General features: G+C 44.4%; 1 protein-coding gene across 1 annotated transcript in view; it reads right to left on the reverse strand.

The window, feature by feature from the left end:
- Positions 1 to 16,328, reverse strand: part of TECPR1 (tectonin beta-propeller repeat containing 1) — a gene marked incomplete in the record, with an annotated part of 1,181,271 nt that overhangs the window by 550,505 nt on the left and 614,438 nt on the right. Inside the window, 2 exon segments of the mRNA XM_044089712.1 lie at positions 11,937 to 12,064; positions 15,796 to 15,953. Of these exon segments, the coding sequence (XP_043945647.1) occupies positions 11,937 to 12,064; positions 15,796 to 15,953 (286 nt within the window).

Below are 16,328 nucleotides of genomic sequence, written 5' to 3' on the forward strand. Positions count from 1 at the left end.
TGTTCTTCGTGTTTCACTGTTGCAGTCATAACTGTAGGGTGGAATCCCAAAGCAGTGTAAAATGGGAGGAGGCTTTAGATAGAAGAAGGGGAGGCAAGAATACCCTGCAAGACAGCAGAGACAAAGCCTGCCCTGGACTTAGAAAACAAGGGGAGATTGTAGTGCTTGGAAAAAGTATGCACAGAACTCCAAGTGGCAGCTTCCAAGATATCCTTGGTAGGGACTCCTTTGAGGAAAGCTGTAGAAGTGGCAGCTGCTCTAGTAGAGTGAGTTCTAATGGTACCTGGAAACTGTTTCCCATGATGAGTGTAACAAAATCTGATTCCATAAGCAATCCATTTGGAAATAGTTTGTTTAGAAATAGGTTTTCCAAGAGAACTGGAGGCAAAGGAAACAAACAATTGGTTAGACTTTCTGAAATCTTTAGTCTTGTCCAGGTAAAATCGTAACTGTCTGTGCACATCTAATGAATGCAAAATCCTTTCCCCTTTGTTTTGAGGATTTGGAAAGAAAGTAGGAAGGTGAATTGTCTGATTTAAAGCCACTTTCGAAATCACTTTAGGCATGAAAGTAGGATTGGTCCTCAAGGATACTCTGTCCTGATGGAAAATAAGATATGGTTCCACAGCCATGAGAGCTTGCAACTCTGAGACCCTTCTGGCAGAGGTCAATGCTAACAAAGAACAGTCTTCCAGGATAGAAACTTAATATCTGAAGATGCAGCAGGCTCAAAAGGAGGCAAAGTAAGTTTTTCTAAAACATAATTAAGATCCCAGGCAGGGACAGGAGGGGTCCTTGGAGGCAAATTTTTAGCTCCTCTCAAGAACTGCTTCACCAAAGGATGAGAAAAAACAGGAGGATCAGAATTGAAATGCGCAGAGATAGCAGAAGCATGAATCTTAATGGAAGAAAAGGAAAGTCCTTTAGATAAAAGTTCCGAAAGGTAAAGCAAAATAGAAGAGAGATCAGGTACCTGAGGATCAGAACCTCGGTCCTGCATCCAAATAGAAAACCTCTTCCATTTAGAGGCATAGGATTTCCTAGTGCTAGGCCGTCTAGCTTCCAAAAGAACATTCAAAACTTGTTTGGGAAGACTAGAAGGAATCAAATTCCTTTGAAGAGCCAAGCTGCCAGGCAAAGGGTCTTGAGATTGGAATGTAGTAACTGACCCTGATGCTGGGACAGAAGCGAAGGGTTCAGTGGGAGAATCCAAGGAGGCCCGAGGACAGGAGCTTTAAAGTTGGATACCAAAACTGTCGAGGCCAATTTGGAGCAATCAAGATGAGGAACTTGGGCTTGTCCTGTTTTATTTTCAGTAATACCCGAGGTAGTAGAGGAAGAGGAGGGAAGGCATAAGCCGAAAGGCTTCTCCAGCTGAAGGACAGGGCATCCACTCTCCAAGCTGCTTTGTGGAAGGACCTGGTGCAAAAGTGAGGCAGCTGATGATTGAGATGGGATGCAAACAGATCTATCTGGGGACATCCCCAAACTGCAGAAATCCTGTTGAACAAGTTGGTGTCTAGCATCCATTCATGAGGATCTGAAATGTTTCTGCTCAGGCTGTCCGCTAAGAGATTCTGTTCTCCTGGAATGAATTGAGCTTGGAGATGTAGATTCAAATTTAGAGCTGTGTCCCATAAACCCATAGCTAGTCTGCAAAGGGGGTATGAATGAGAACCCCCCTGCTTGTTGATGTACCACATGACCGTGGTGTTGTCTGTGCGAATTAGCAGAGGGCCTGGTTGTAGAAGATTCTTGAAGGCTAGAAGGGCGTTTTGAACTGCCAACATTTCCTTCAGATTGATGTGCCAGTGAAGATGGTCCTTTGTCCAGGTTCCCTGCTGGCAATTGTCTAGAAAGTGTGCTCCCCAAGCATAATCCGAGGTGTCCGTGGTTAGGATTTGAGTAGGTTGAGGAAGACGAAAAGGTTTTCCTTCGTTTGAAGTGCATGCCCTGGACCACCAGAGGAACTCCTTCTGAAGGCAGGGGATCAGAGGAATCAGAATATCCAGATCGTGGTAATGCTGTGACCATACACTTTTCAGATACCATTGAAGCTTTCTCATGTGAAGCCTTGCGTTTGGAATCAACAGAATGCAGGAAGCCATGTAGCCCAGAGCCTGCAGGAATTTCCTTGCAGTGAGCTGAGATAGAGTTGCCAAGGTGTTGAAAATAGAAGCCAGCTGAATTTGTTTTTCTGGAGTGAGGAAGGCCCTTTGTAAGGTTGTATTTAAGAGGGCTCCCAAGAATACCATTTGTTGAGAAGGGATCAAATGTGACTTTTTTATGTTCACTGAGAAACCCAGTAGGAGGAGAAGACGTTGAACAAAGTCCAGATGTTGAAGCAGAAGATCTTTGCTGTCTGCCTGAATAAGGCAGTCGTCCAAATAGGGGTAAATCTGGATCCCCTGAAGTCTGCAGTAAGCCACTACTGGTGCCAGGCACTTGGTGAAGACTCTGGGCGCAGTAGATAAACCAAAGGGCAGAACAGAGAATTGAAAGTGCCTCGAACCTGCCTTGAACCTGAGGTATTTCCTGCGTTCTTGTCTGATGGGAATATGTAAGTAGGCTTCCTTTAAGTCCAATGTCACCATCCAGGCGTCCTGAGAGAGCATTGGAATTAGCTGTTGCAGAGTAAGCATCTTGAACTTTGGAATTTCCAAAAAGGTGTTTAACACAGAAAGGTCCAGAATAGGTCTCCAAGAGTTTTGTTTTCTGGGAACCAGAAACAGTCTTGAATAAAACCCTTTTCCCATTTCCGAGAGTGGAACAGGCTCTATGGCTCTCATGGCCAGAAGAGCATCCACTTGAGTTAAGGCCTCGGACCATTGAAGTTTTGGCAGATCTGGCCAACTGTGAGTCCTTGGCAAAGTGTGAAAGTGGAATTTGTAACCTTTTAAAATCACGTCCAATACCCACCTGTCCTGGGTAATATGAGTCCAATTTCTGTAAAAAAGAGACAATTTTCCTCCGAGAGGGGCGTCCAGGTAAAGGGGTCCTGAAGCCCAACCGAGAGAGTCATTGAGTTTGCTTTCTTTGAGATTGGGATCTGTCTTCTCCCCTTCTAGGTGAAGAAGCAGTCCATTGTCTAGATCTGGAGGCCTGGCCTTGACCACGACCTCTGGAGCGCCTATATCTTCCCCTTTGAGGCCTGTCAGACGTGGGAAAGGACCAATTTTTAGAGGGCCAATTCCTGGAAAATCTTGGAGGCTGAACTTGCAAGAAATCTTTTACAGTCTGCATAGACTTTGCCTTTTCCTCCATCTTTTTAATAACTTCCTCAGCCTTAGATCCAAAAAGAACATCTTGTTGAACAGGGGCATCTAACAACTTAGCCTTAACCTGTTCAGGCAAACTTTGTTCACGAAGCCAGGCATGTCTCCTAATAACAGTACCAGAGGAAGCAGCCCTGCAAGAAGCATCCAAAGCATCAAAACCACAATGTAAGCTATGCTTGTTAACCTGTTCAGTAGCATGCAAAACATCCTGAAGTTCCTTATCCTCTGCACAAGCAGGAAGGGAAGCAAGCTTTTGCTTTAAAACAGACAAAAGAAATTGCTGATATTTAAACATATGAAACTGGCAATTTAAAGCCCTTACAGACAGGGTAGCCGAAGTATATACCTTTTTCCCCACCTGTCTAAAGCACGAGAATCCTTTTCAGAGGAATAGGATTTTTAGAAGTAGCAACCTTAGCAGCCTTAGAGCCCTGAGAAATAGTTTCAGGATCCATGAAGGGTTTTTAAACAAAAATAAATGAGAGTCAGGAACCCTATAAAATCTATCAGGCTTAGAAGGAGCAGGAGGCATGGAATCAGGATTCAAATTAGCCTCAGAAAAAGCATCATCTACAATGTCCAAAACAGGAGGGATAGCTAAAGGCCTATGCTGAGGAAGAAGAAGAAATTCTCTAAGCCTCTTCTTGGAAGCAGAATATTCCTGCCCTTCCTAATGAAAATGTTCCCTCATCTCATGCAGGGTTTCCCCAAAAGAAAAATCCTCAGGCGGAGAGGCTGAGGGTAAAGAGTCCTCAGCATCCGAATCCTCATAAGGGAGAAAAGAATAGTCCTGATCTGAGGAAGAAACAGAAGATACAGAAGCCTGGTCAGAGGAATCCAGAGTAACATCCTGTCGAGGCCTTTTCTCAGGAGGGGGGTGAGAACCCCTAATCATTGTAAGCAAATCTTCAGCCATCCTCAATAATTGCTTTTGTGTCTTGGGAGTGGATTCAGAAGCAGCTTGAGCTGGAACTTTAGACTTAACAGGAGTCTTTGTCTTTGCCTTTGAAATAGTAATGTGAGTAGGCCTGAAAACCCCCTCAGAAGCCGGTACCTGCACAGCGGTTCCGGACCCATCTGAAGGAGCGACGTCCGAAGGTCCTGCAGCAGTTAAAATACTGGGCCTTGATGGCTCCCCATGGGAGTCCGTATCGGCCATCGGTTCAGAAGTGGCGGACGACAGGGGCTGCAAAAGCGCCTCACTGATGACAGCCGAACCGGACGCTGGCTCCAGCTGCAACGAGTCCTGTTTGGACCTCGGCGGCCTGTCTTTGTCTTTGCACTTCTTTTGGACTCCGGTAGTGTCCGACATTCTATAATTGAAGCGTCTGCCAAAATAATTTAAAGCCCAATCGTACCTGCGCTTGATAGTACGAGAGTTGAACCTGGCACAGAACCGACAACAAGAAACGTCGTGGTCAGGGCCTAAGCAAGGTAGACAGTAAGAGTGGAAATCTTTATGAGGTATTTGTTTCCCACACGCTATACAATTATTAACTTTTTCTGACATCGGAGGAACAAGAAAAAGATTCCCCAACGGGGTACTTAGCTTTGAGAAGAGAAGTAAGAACTTCGGACCGACAACAACCAAATGCGCTGTTCGAAAATCGCCAACCAACGACCTGCGAGCTTCTTTCCACCGCACGGCAAGAAAGACTGGAGAAGATGGCGTCGGCTGAGGGCTATGTACCAAAGCGTACTGACGTCAGGGTACTAGCTTATACAGCCGACGCCGGACCCAGACTTTGGGATTCTGGCCGACCTCGGGCTGCCTGCCGGCAGGAACACCCTACAGTTATGACTGCAACAGTGAAACACGAAGAACATCTAGCTTCCTAACAGAGTGTGGTGAGGCCAAGAAGAAGTGCAGGTTAGAGATCGTCGTTTCATATCAGGGGGTGATATCAGTGTATAGGCAAAGAGAAAGGAAAAAGGGAGTCCTAAGTGAAAGACCTGATACAGTAGAGGTTTTTAGTTAAATCTAGAACAGAAGCTGCTGTTAAAAAGGGGATAATTAGTAGGTCATAGAAGGTATTGTATGATAACTGTATGAATCAATCAGAGGAGGTTAGAAAAGACTGGGAAGAAAGCCAATTAATACAAACAAAATGCAGACATCTGGCTAATTATTCAGTTACTAAGCAGGAGGGCCTGCATGAAAATAATAGCTTTGATCACGCGATTTCAAAGTATAACTCTATGTCACATAGCCAGCAAAAATCAAGAGACAGAACTAAAATGCTATAGATACATTTTTGAAATAAATGTTACTTCATTCAAAGATTTCAGTATCAAAGTATTATTCCAACAAAATATCCACTTTAAACACAAAAGAAGAAAAAAAGAAGTTATGCACTTACCATAACATTCCATGTTTGTAGTCCATTTCATCCTTCATTCTTACACATGGGTTCGGCTCAGCCTATTAGCAAGCTCAAAGTCTTCTAGTTGGCTCGTGGCTAGGTAGGTATCCCATGGTGCACCAGTATAATCCCTAGATCTTGTTTGCTGCTAAACTATAGAAAGAAAGAACAAGAACTATCCAGAAAGAACAGCAATAATAAAAGGTCTCCACCTGTTAAGAAACATTTTTCTGTCTCCATATCCTTCCAGGAAGGTGGTATGGGGGATGGGTTCATAAGAATGAAGGACAAGATGGACTACAAACATGGAACATTATGGTGAGTACATAACTTCTTTTATGTTCTGTAGTCCTATCTCGCCTTCATTCTTACACATGGCACAGCGTCCCTAGCACCTTATTCTTGGGTGGCTCATGGAAAAATACTCCTGAGTACTGTGGAACCAAAGGAGGCTCTAGCCCTAGAGGTCAAATCCAATTTGTAATGAGTAATAAAGGTGTGAGGAGTAGCCCATGTTGCTGGTGCACAAATATTATCAAATGGAACCCTGGCTTGAAAGGCTGCAGAAGTAGACTGGGGCTTTCCATCAGAAGAATAAATGTAGGATATACAATTGGAAATCCAATTCGAAAGGGTCACTTTGGAAACTGGGAGACCTAATCTGGAGTCAGAGAAGGAAACAGGTAATTGGTCTGACTTCCTGAATTCCTTGGTCCGGTGTAGATAGAACCGTAATTATCTGTGAACGTCCAACAGATGAAATCTGTATTCTGCTGGGTTGGAATGATTAGGGAAGAACACCGGAAGCTCTATAGTTTGGCTCAAGTTATTATGAGAGGACACCTTGGGGATAAAGGATGGATTTGCACAAAGAGATACTCTATCTTTGTGGAAAATCAAATAAGGGGGCTTGATAGACAGTGCTTGTAACTCTGATACTCGTCTAGCAGATGTGATTGCCACCAGAAACAGTGTCTTCCAAGACAGAAACTTCAACGAATACGAATGAGCTGGTTCAAAGGGTGGCAACATTAATTTGGGTAGGATGAAATTTAGATCCCATGAAGCTACTCGTTCCTGAAAGGGAGGTCTCAACAAAGTAGCACCTTTAAGGAAGGTTTTACACAATCTGTGTGACATCAGATTGGACTCATGTTGACCCAAATGAAAATTTGATATTGCTGCCAACTGAACCATAATTGTGGTAGCAGCAGCAGAACCCTGGTGAAAAGGTTCAGACAAGAATTCCAAAACCACTGGAATGGATGCAGTGTAAGGGTCAACATTCCTTTCCTCAGCCCAGATAGAAAACCTTCTCCATTTGCTGGTGTATAACTTTCTAGTGGAGGGTTTGTGAGAAGATGTGAGAATGTGGGTCACAGCGGGTGAAAAATCATGAAGCCTGACTAAGGATGGAACTGGAGCAGTCAAGCTGTCAAATTGAGGGTGTGGAGGCTGGGATGAAGAGAGCTTGCCATGTGCATCAATAGATGTGGCACTGGGTCCAAAGTCCATGGGTCGTCTAGTAGATGAGGCCCAAGAAAGGGGGACCAAACCTGACAAGGCCAGTAAGGAGTGATGAGGATCAATTTGCTACCCAGCAGTTTCGCTTTCTGAATCACCTTGGATATGAGAGGAAAGGGGGGAATGCATACAGGAGACCCAGGGGCCAGTCGTGAACAAGTGCGTCTCTCAGTGACTCCCCCAGAGGGGGGATAAGAGAAAAGTAGCTGCTGCATTTGGAGTTGATCGGACTGGTGAAAAGATTGCAGCAAGGCTGTCCCCATCTGCGGAAAATCTGTTCCGCTATTTCCTGCTTCAGAGACCACTCGTGAGGCATCAAAATTGCCCAGCTCAGTTTGTCAGCTACCACGTTGGTAGTACCCGGGACGTGCGTTGCCACTAGAAAGTGCTGGGAAAATATCACCCATTTCCAAACACGAATAGCCTCTCGACAAAGGAGGCAAGACCTGGTTCCACCTTGTTTGTTGATACACCATACTACCGACATGTTGTCTGATTGTATTGCTATCGTCCCGAGAGGAAGAAGGTCGTGAAATGCTTGCAACGCCAGAAGCACCACCGTCATCTCTAGGACAATGATATGCAGGTGAGCCTCGTGATCTTGCCATGTGCCTTGGACAGTCCTGCCTAGATAATGCCCCCCCCCACCCTATCTGGAAGGCATCCATGATCACAGTAGCAATGGGTTGGCGAGGAAGGAAAGGAGTGCCTGTCATTAGTTGGTTGGGTTGGATCCACCAACAGAGGTCCTTCTTGCAAGACACTGTTAAGAAGATGTGGTGGGATAGAGGCAGTAGTTGGAATAACCACTGGGACGATAGAAGCCATTGAAGAATCAGCATGTGCAATCTGGCAAGAGGGACTAACAATATGGTGGAGGCCATGGTCCCTAGTAGTTTCAGCACCGTCTTTGCCTTGACTTTCTGGAGGGGGAGTAGAAGAAGGACCTGTTGTATGAGGCTGTGTGCTCTTTCTGCTGGAAGACGAGCCAACATGGCAACTGTGTCTACTTCTCCACCTATAAAAGTCACAAATTGAGAGGGCGATAAGGCAGACTTCCAAATTTATTGTAATCCCCAACTGGGCACAAAGTTGGATACTGGAGTCTCTGGTTTGAAGAAGTAGATGAACTGGTGGAGGCGGTCAGGAGCCATTCATTCAGATATGGAAACACCTGGAATCCTAGACGTCTCAGGTGAGCTGTCACTACTTGGCTCACTCTGTTTGCGAGCAACTTTCTCACTTCTACAGTTGCTTGATCCCTGTGATTGGGTGGAACATCCGGGATCCTCTAGGGAACATGAAGTGGAAGAGAAAAAGGTATGGAGTAACCGCTGGTGATAATTCTTTGTACCCATTTGTCTCGAGTGATGCTTAGCCAGGCTTCTGGATATAAAGAAATGCGACCCCCGACCGAATCCAGAGAAGCACAGCCGGGCCCCACATCAGAAGCACTGATAAGGCCGGCTTCGAAACGAATCGTGACCTCCCTGATTTTGCAGTCCACCCCTACCTCTAGGGCGATGCCTACCATTCACTCCTCCATCTCTGCCTCTGAAGGAGGAGTCACCCTGTGTATCCTGGAAAAACCTCTTGGACTTCTTGAATCCCATTTTTCCACCTCTCTGACCTTTTGGGTATGGTCTAGAGGGGACGGCAAAACATTCTCCCGTGACAGAGAGCATTTTCCCTTCTTGCTCACACCTGGTGAGTGTGTCTTTTACCTTAGGTCCAAACAAGGAAGAACCGTCAAAGGGGGTGTTGGTAAAGGTAGACTTGAAGGGCTCTGCAAAATTACACAAGCGCATCCAAGAGTGCCTTCTAAGGGAAATTCCTAAACCCACTGCCCTGTTCGCTCCATCGGCTGCATAAGAGATCAGCCTCATGGACAAGTTAACAATGGAATTCAAGGTGGACAACTGAGCAGACACCTTATCAGGGACTCCTTCAGTATATGTACCTTGTAGAGTCTCGCCCAACTCCTTAAGGAGATCTCTCTGTAGCCTTGCAAAATGTGTTAGGTAGTTCAGTGATCTGAGAGTGAATGCCGCTGATGAAAAGATACACTTCCCATATCTGTCCATTGCTCGAGACTCCTTGTTCGATGGATGGCCAGGTGAAGAAGTGTCCACTAGTTCCTTCTTAGTGACCACCGCCACCACCATGGCATCTACAGGAATGCCCTTAGACAAAAATTCCTTCTCCCTGGGGGCTGACAAAAATGTATTGGGTCTCCTAGGGACTAGATCCACAGCATCAGGAGTCTCCCACACCTTTCAACTAACAAGAGCTAAAAGTTTGTAAAAAGGTGGAGACATCCAAGAGGCTGAAGGTTGAGACCCGAAAGCCTTCAAGTACACCAACTCCTCATCAGAAGAGGTAACAATGGGCCAGCTGCATCTCTGCTTAAGGATCTCTAAGATGTCAACAAAGGAGACATCATCAGATGATGACTCGGGGGACCATTCTGACTCCTCCAGGTCAGTGTCAGAGGTATGAGACTCATCCTGGGAGTCTGCATGCTTCCTCTTGCATGTCCTCTTCTGAGAGGGCTCCTCAGAAGGATATTCCAAGAAGGTCTCGGAAGAGTGGGGGCCACCAGCCGGGGGCTCTTGAGGCTGGTGGTTTCTGCTGTCTAGAGACGGAGTATGTGCTGAGATGGAGGTCGGTGCCCAAGGGGAAAGAGTGTCAGTACCCCTGGGCAGAGCTGATGATCAGGACAGCACACTCCTCATCATCTCGAAGGCTGACCTCTCTAGCTCCGAAGACCTCCCTGGCTCTGAGGAGTCGGAGGAAGTCACCGGTTCCAGAGCCATCGGCTCCGAGATAGATGTAGGGTCCAAGCTCACCCTAGCTGATGCAAAGAGAGGGAGACTTGGAACCGAAGAGATCCGGTTCCAAGCATCCCTGTCGGGGCCAACTGAGGAGCTTCGGCTCCTAGACACCACAGATGGCACTGGAGGTGTCGGACTGGAACTTGGCTCTGAGACAGCCTCAGGGGGAGCTGGAACTGAGGGTTCCACAACCAGGGTTACCGAGCACTCTGGCTCCGAAAACCAAGCATGGCTTGGAGGAGGAACCACAGAGGGGGAAATGGACTCTAGTGGCTCCGGGACTGACTGGGTCAGAGCCAACAGCATTTTTGGTAAGGCAGATGACTTCAGGAGTCTCAGCACTACTCTCTCCACATCTTATTTTGACAGGCTCCTGGAAGACAGTGTGGGAGATCTAGACCTCTGTAGATAGGGGACCTTAAAGTTGGGGAGACCGGCAATGAATCTCTGGACCGGCTCCGATGTCTGGTATCAGTGGTTGGCTCCAAAATGCCTGGGGCCAACACTGTAGTCATAGTAGCTATGCCCTTGATTGGTTCTGTAATCAGTGGAGCCGAGGAGGGAGAAGACTTGTCTGGTTTCGACATTTTGGAAGACGGTTCCGAGGCACCGGATGGTGCCGGGAAATGCCTCTTGGAAGGTTTAGCCTTTTCTTTTTTAGATCCCTGCGATTTGGAGGAGGAAGACGAACTGGCCAAGTCTTCCTCAATGGAAGGTTTAAGGAGACCTTTTAATATTAGTTTATTCTTCCGCTCCTGTAAGACCCTGGCACTGAAAGAGTGGCAGAACAAACATGTTTCTTGCAGATGGATGCCTCAGAGGCAATACACACAGTTACTGTGGCCATCGGTAATAGACATCTTCTGCGAGCATTTCACACATTTCTTAAACCCCGAAGGTTTATGATCTTTTGCCTCTTTTGACATGGCACTGAGATGCAACAAAATGACACAGCCAAACACACAGAGAGGACTAGGTCCTCTAACTTAAACGTGCCTAGCCCTTACCACACCAACAATCACACAACCATGAGGACTAGGTCCTCTAACTCAAACGGACCTAAAAGGAGAATAGTAAAGGTCTGAAACTACCAAAACTACTTGACACACACACAAAGTAGAGAGGACTTGTATACCAATTCTATGATATAGAACTAACAAGGGTTGAAATATCAAGAACCCTTGTCAGCTAAAGTTAAGTATCTGACTAATAACTAGGCAGATTACTCTAAAAATAACCAGCTAAGCTAATAACACCGCACACTAAAGAACACTATAGACAGAAGGTTAAACTGAGCACAAAGCGCACCTTAACAGCAAGCACTAATTACAAACTTGCAGAGCAAATAACAACTAGGGGCAAAACACCCGTCAAATGGAACAAACTGGCACACAGGATACCAAGGAGAACAACAAGGCCAATGGCCAACCAGTTCTCAACAATAACTTACTAATTAGAAGAAAAAAAAGGTACTTCAGCAGACTAAAACCACTCCAATGATAGTAAAACACTAGCAAAGGTTACATAACTTGAAAGGTTAAGCTGTAATATAGAAAAAATAGCAAAATGTGTTAAACTTAGCCACCGCCAAGAAAAAGCACATCTGAACTCGTCGACGCGGCAAATGAAATCTGGGGATTATACTGGTGCACCATGGGATACCTACTTAGCTACGAGCCAACTAGAAGACTTTGAGCTTGCTAATAGACTGAGTCGGAGCTGAGGATCGGCTCCGAACCAATGTGTAAGAATAAAGGCAAGACAGGACTACAGAACATAAATTTATTCACAATAATGATTAAGATACATAAATAGAAAAAAAGAAACACTGACATAGATAAATAGAGAATGCACACACAACTTTTTGTGACACATAAGGATGAAGATGGGAATAAATGTTACTTAAGTTTTTGTAATGACAGCTAGTAATACCTTACCTTGAAAGAAACCTCCTCCGTATCCACCAGTATACACCCAGGGGTTATTATCATATCCTATACCCCACACTATTCCCAGACTATTGCACTCAATTTGTCGAAGATGACCACCGATCTGACGCCAAACCCTGTAAAGCAAGGGCCATACTTTAGTTTGTAAAAGACCTGGGGATACTGTGACAACAAATGTACTGACTTTATGCAAAAGAATATCAAACTATCACAAAGCTGTACATCATTACACTAAGTACATTAAATATTCAATGTCCTATCCATCTCTACCTTGACTCCCCAAAAATTTTATTCTTTCTTTCTTTTTTTTTTTACTTGTCCTGTGTCTTCCTGAATAGCTCTTTGGATTTCCTCTCCACCATATGTATTCTAGTAGTCATTTCTATGGGCCCATACCCTTTTTTGTGAAGATATATTTTCAGACTCTATACCAGTGTGTCTTCATCAAATCACAAGAATGTCCTTGTGCCACAGTAGCAGAAAAGTACACTGGGGCTCCACATGCTAGAAAAAGCATATGCTGTGCCACACAGAAGTAGACCAACTGGCTTAGTACATTAACTTTACTACTGATCTGGGGACAAACACACACGCTCACTATTTCCTTCAGCATTTAGCCAAATCCAAAAAAAAATGAATATTAAACAGTTAATTTAAGTACATACTAGTTTCTGACTTGCCTGGGCCTCATTTTTAAGAAGCATGTGCCTCCCTAGGGAGGCTGGTCTCACCATTTGAGACACACCGGTCTCTCAGCAATGGCACTAGCTATTTGGTGTAGATACCAGCCCAAAGATGAACGGAAAAGTTGTTCAAATGCACCAGAGGCATCATGGGTTCAAGTAGTATTTCGGGTCCCAGAAAGCTAGTTGAGGAGGAGGAAGGATGCTGCATCCATGGCCAGTTCTTTATCAGACGTGGGGGGTCCACCTTCTTCAAGATCACCTCCTGGTGGACAGTATACACCCAGCAAGAGCAGAGGACATTATGAACTACACACACACACACACATTCAGACACCTGAGAGTCAACCTAACATGGCAGCACATGTACCCTGTCATTAAGATTACTGTATGCTAAACACAGGGTTAATGTTAGCAGGTAAATGATAAAGACATTCACTGACTGCAAAATGATGCCCTAGGCTTCCTGCTGCTGGCCCTCGCCCCCAGTGGGAGGCTAATAAACAGAGTATTATATGAATGTACAATGGGTATTTACAAGGCTAGCATCACAGATCAGATGTGGTACTACAGGAAAAAAATGCATCAGAAAGCACATTACTCATACAGTTAATCCATAGTCATTTTTTTCCCTTGAGCCTTCTGAACATCAATGTCTTGTACTTCAAGTTACCCATTTATTCCCCTTCATTACATTGACCACAACTCTACAAATCACTTTGTGGGGGTGGTCCACACTTTCCATTTGAGATTTGCCTTCAAGTGCCTACACTCTAGTGAAAGATACTGATGGGAGGTGATAGCTTCATACTTAGAGAATGCCCTCCTTCAGGAAAACACAGGGGTTTACTATGTTAGCCCAAACTCCTTCTCCTATGGCTCAGAAGTGCTTGCCACAGTACACAACTATAACACTGGCCAAAATATCTGCTCCCTACAGTGCATGTGTTAAATCTCACTATATTTCATATGTACTGCTTGTTGAATCAAATTACACATTCTGCTGCTTTCCTAGGAGCATCTGCGCCACATCAGTGCAGCAGTGAACCAGGGCACCTTCTCTCACTGAAATGCATGAATCAGCACTTGTTGCTCACTCCTGTCTTCCTCTACTGTCTCCTCCAGTACTCAGATCACAAGTCAATCTACAGTCAGATACACTGTAGATAGGGTTTATCTCTATTTATTTATTTACTAAGTTGACATTTGTTGACTGGGTTAGTTCAGCTGGGTTGGAGCCCTTTTTCAGTGGAGACCCGGAGAGAAAAGCTCCACAAATTACATAGACACGCAACCATATAACTACATTAACATAACACATAGATAATTAAACAAAAGTTACCAGTAGTGAAGAACAAAAAAATTATGTTGGCTTTAACATGAGTAGCAAGTAGACTCTACAAATCAGCAAAGTACAGTAGGTACACTGCAGAGTAAAAGGTAGACAAATAGCAAAAGTTTACATTGTCTGTCATCAGTTCAGCTAACAGTAGCAGTGGGAAAGAACTAGTTAGACACAAAAAATGTTGTTAGTAAAAATATTAAAAATGTAGGTATAAGGTAGAGAAATTAGAAAGTAGGAGTAATGAAGACAAACATAGTAGAATAGAAAGGAAGTTGGGTGACACAGGTATGGGAGAAGGGAGGGAGGCTGGTTGGCAGACAGGAGTAGGGTCAGTCTGGGGGATGATAACACTAACATAGTCTTTTATTGCTTAGGGGATTTTTTACTTCATTTCTGAATTGGTGTTTGGGTCTAATATTTCAAATGTCTAGTGGAAGTTTATTCCAGTTCTCCGCGGGGGAATACGTGTAGAGGTTTTTGCTAATGTTGACCTTTGGCTTGTACTTGGAAAGGAGATATTGTTCTGAGCTCCGAAGTGTTCTTGATGGGGTGTAGGAGGAGATAATAGAGGTAATGCTGGGGCAGAAAGAGGGCTGCTGCAGTATAGTGTATTATCTAAAGCTGAGAGAGGAGAAGGTTATGGGGAAGCTCTAACCAGTTCAGTTTTCTGAGTGCTAAGCAGTGATGAGAGAGTATGGTAGTTCAGCAGCAAATTTGGCCAAATTGTTGTAAGTGGACTCTAGTTTAGAGAGAAGTGTGGCTTGTAAGCTGGTGAGGATTTGAGAGCCATAGAGAATGGTTGGTAGTAGGTAGGCATGCGATAGGGCTGTCTTGGCTTTACTGGACAGAACATTTTTCTTCCTGTAAAGGAGTCCAGTTTTTGGTGTTTTTTTTAATGTTACTGAGTACATGTAGGTCAAATTTCAGCAGGTCTTCAATTATGACCCAGAGTAGTTTGGTATGATTTTCCACTGTGAGGGGTGTGTTATTTTGGGAAGTGATAGAGAAAGAAGGTTTTAGATGATTCATTGTTTTTGGGACAAAGAGAAAGAGTTTAGTCTTCTTTTTGTTTAAGATTAGATGGTTTTGGTTGAGCCAGCTTTCAATAGACAAGAAGGAGTTCTTGAGTTGTAGTATGGAGCTCGGGGAGGTTATTAGCTATGGTGATGACTGTGGAGTCATTAGCATATTGTACCAGTGATGACTGTGGAGTGGAGGTGAATAATCGATTGGTAAAAATATTAAATAGTAATGGCCCAGAACTGAACCTTGGGGAACTTCCATCATTATAGGGAGTTCAGGGGAGCTAGTACTAAGCCATTTAACAGACTGGAAACAATTGCTGAGGTAACTAGAGAACCAGGAGATAATGGGGGTGGATAGGTTGAGTTCAGAAAGTTTAATTAAGAAGAAGGTGTGAGAGGCGGTGTTAAATGCATTTGAGACGTCAAGAAAGACGCAAGAGACTAGTCTGTTCTGGTCTCTGGCTTGTGAGATGGTGTTGATGAAGGAGATGAGAGCAGTAGAGGTACTATGGCCAGGGCAAAAGCCATGTTGGATGGGGGTAATTAGGTTCTCTTGTATGAGAAATTGTAGGATTTGTTTGTGTACACATTTTTCTATGTCATAATGCTAGCTATGGTAGGATACTCTTTAATCAAACAAAATAATATGTCTTCAAACATACACTGTATTTCAACATTTGTTCATAGTTTACAGTAACAAAGCATTAATTTAATTACATCAAAATATTAATTTCACAAGCCAAGCAACAGTATGTCAGTTTTTCTGCAAACGCAAGTCTTGCACACCTACTTACATTTGGTCACAGGGCACTGGATATGGGACAGCTTCAAGACACTGGTAAGGTTCACTGAAGAAAATATCCCCATTACAAGTCACAGACCAAACAGCTTGATGTGATGGAGGGCCCTGGCTTCCCCTACATTCACAGCAGGCCAGATTCAGAACAGCAAGCTGTAAGACAAATTGCAGGAACCAAAACTCAGAGTTATAAATTATGACAGAAAGGTCTGATACATTAAAAATACATTAGATTCACACTCATAACCTCTCTGTCTTCATATTTACAAAAACAGCAACTTTTTTGCAATTTGGGAGCAAACCCTTCCTTCCCCCAAGAAGAGGTGAGCAGGTCACATACATTCACTCCATTCAACCCCCCCCCCACAACCACCACACACACACACACACACACACACACACACACACACACACACACACACACACACACACACACACACACTCGCACATATGTATACCGTCTTATGTTTTCTGACAGAATGTAGCAAGAGACTCCCTGCTGTCTCATCTTCCACTGAGGACAGCTAA

Source organism: Protopterus annectens, chromosome 12.part0 (assembly GCF_019279795.1).
Source record: "Protopterus annectens isolate FY-2018-M chromosome 12.part0, PAN1.0, whole genome shotgun sequence".
Taxonomy (NCBI): Eukaryota; Metazoa; Chordata; order Ceratodontiformes; family Protopteridae; genus Protopterus; species Protopterus annectens.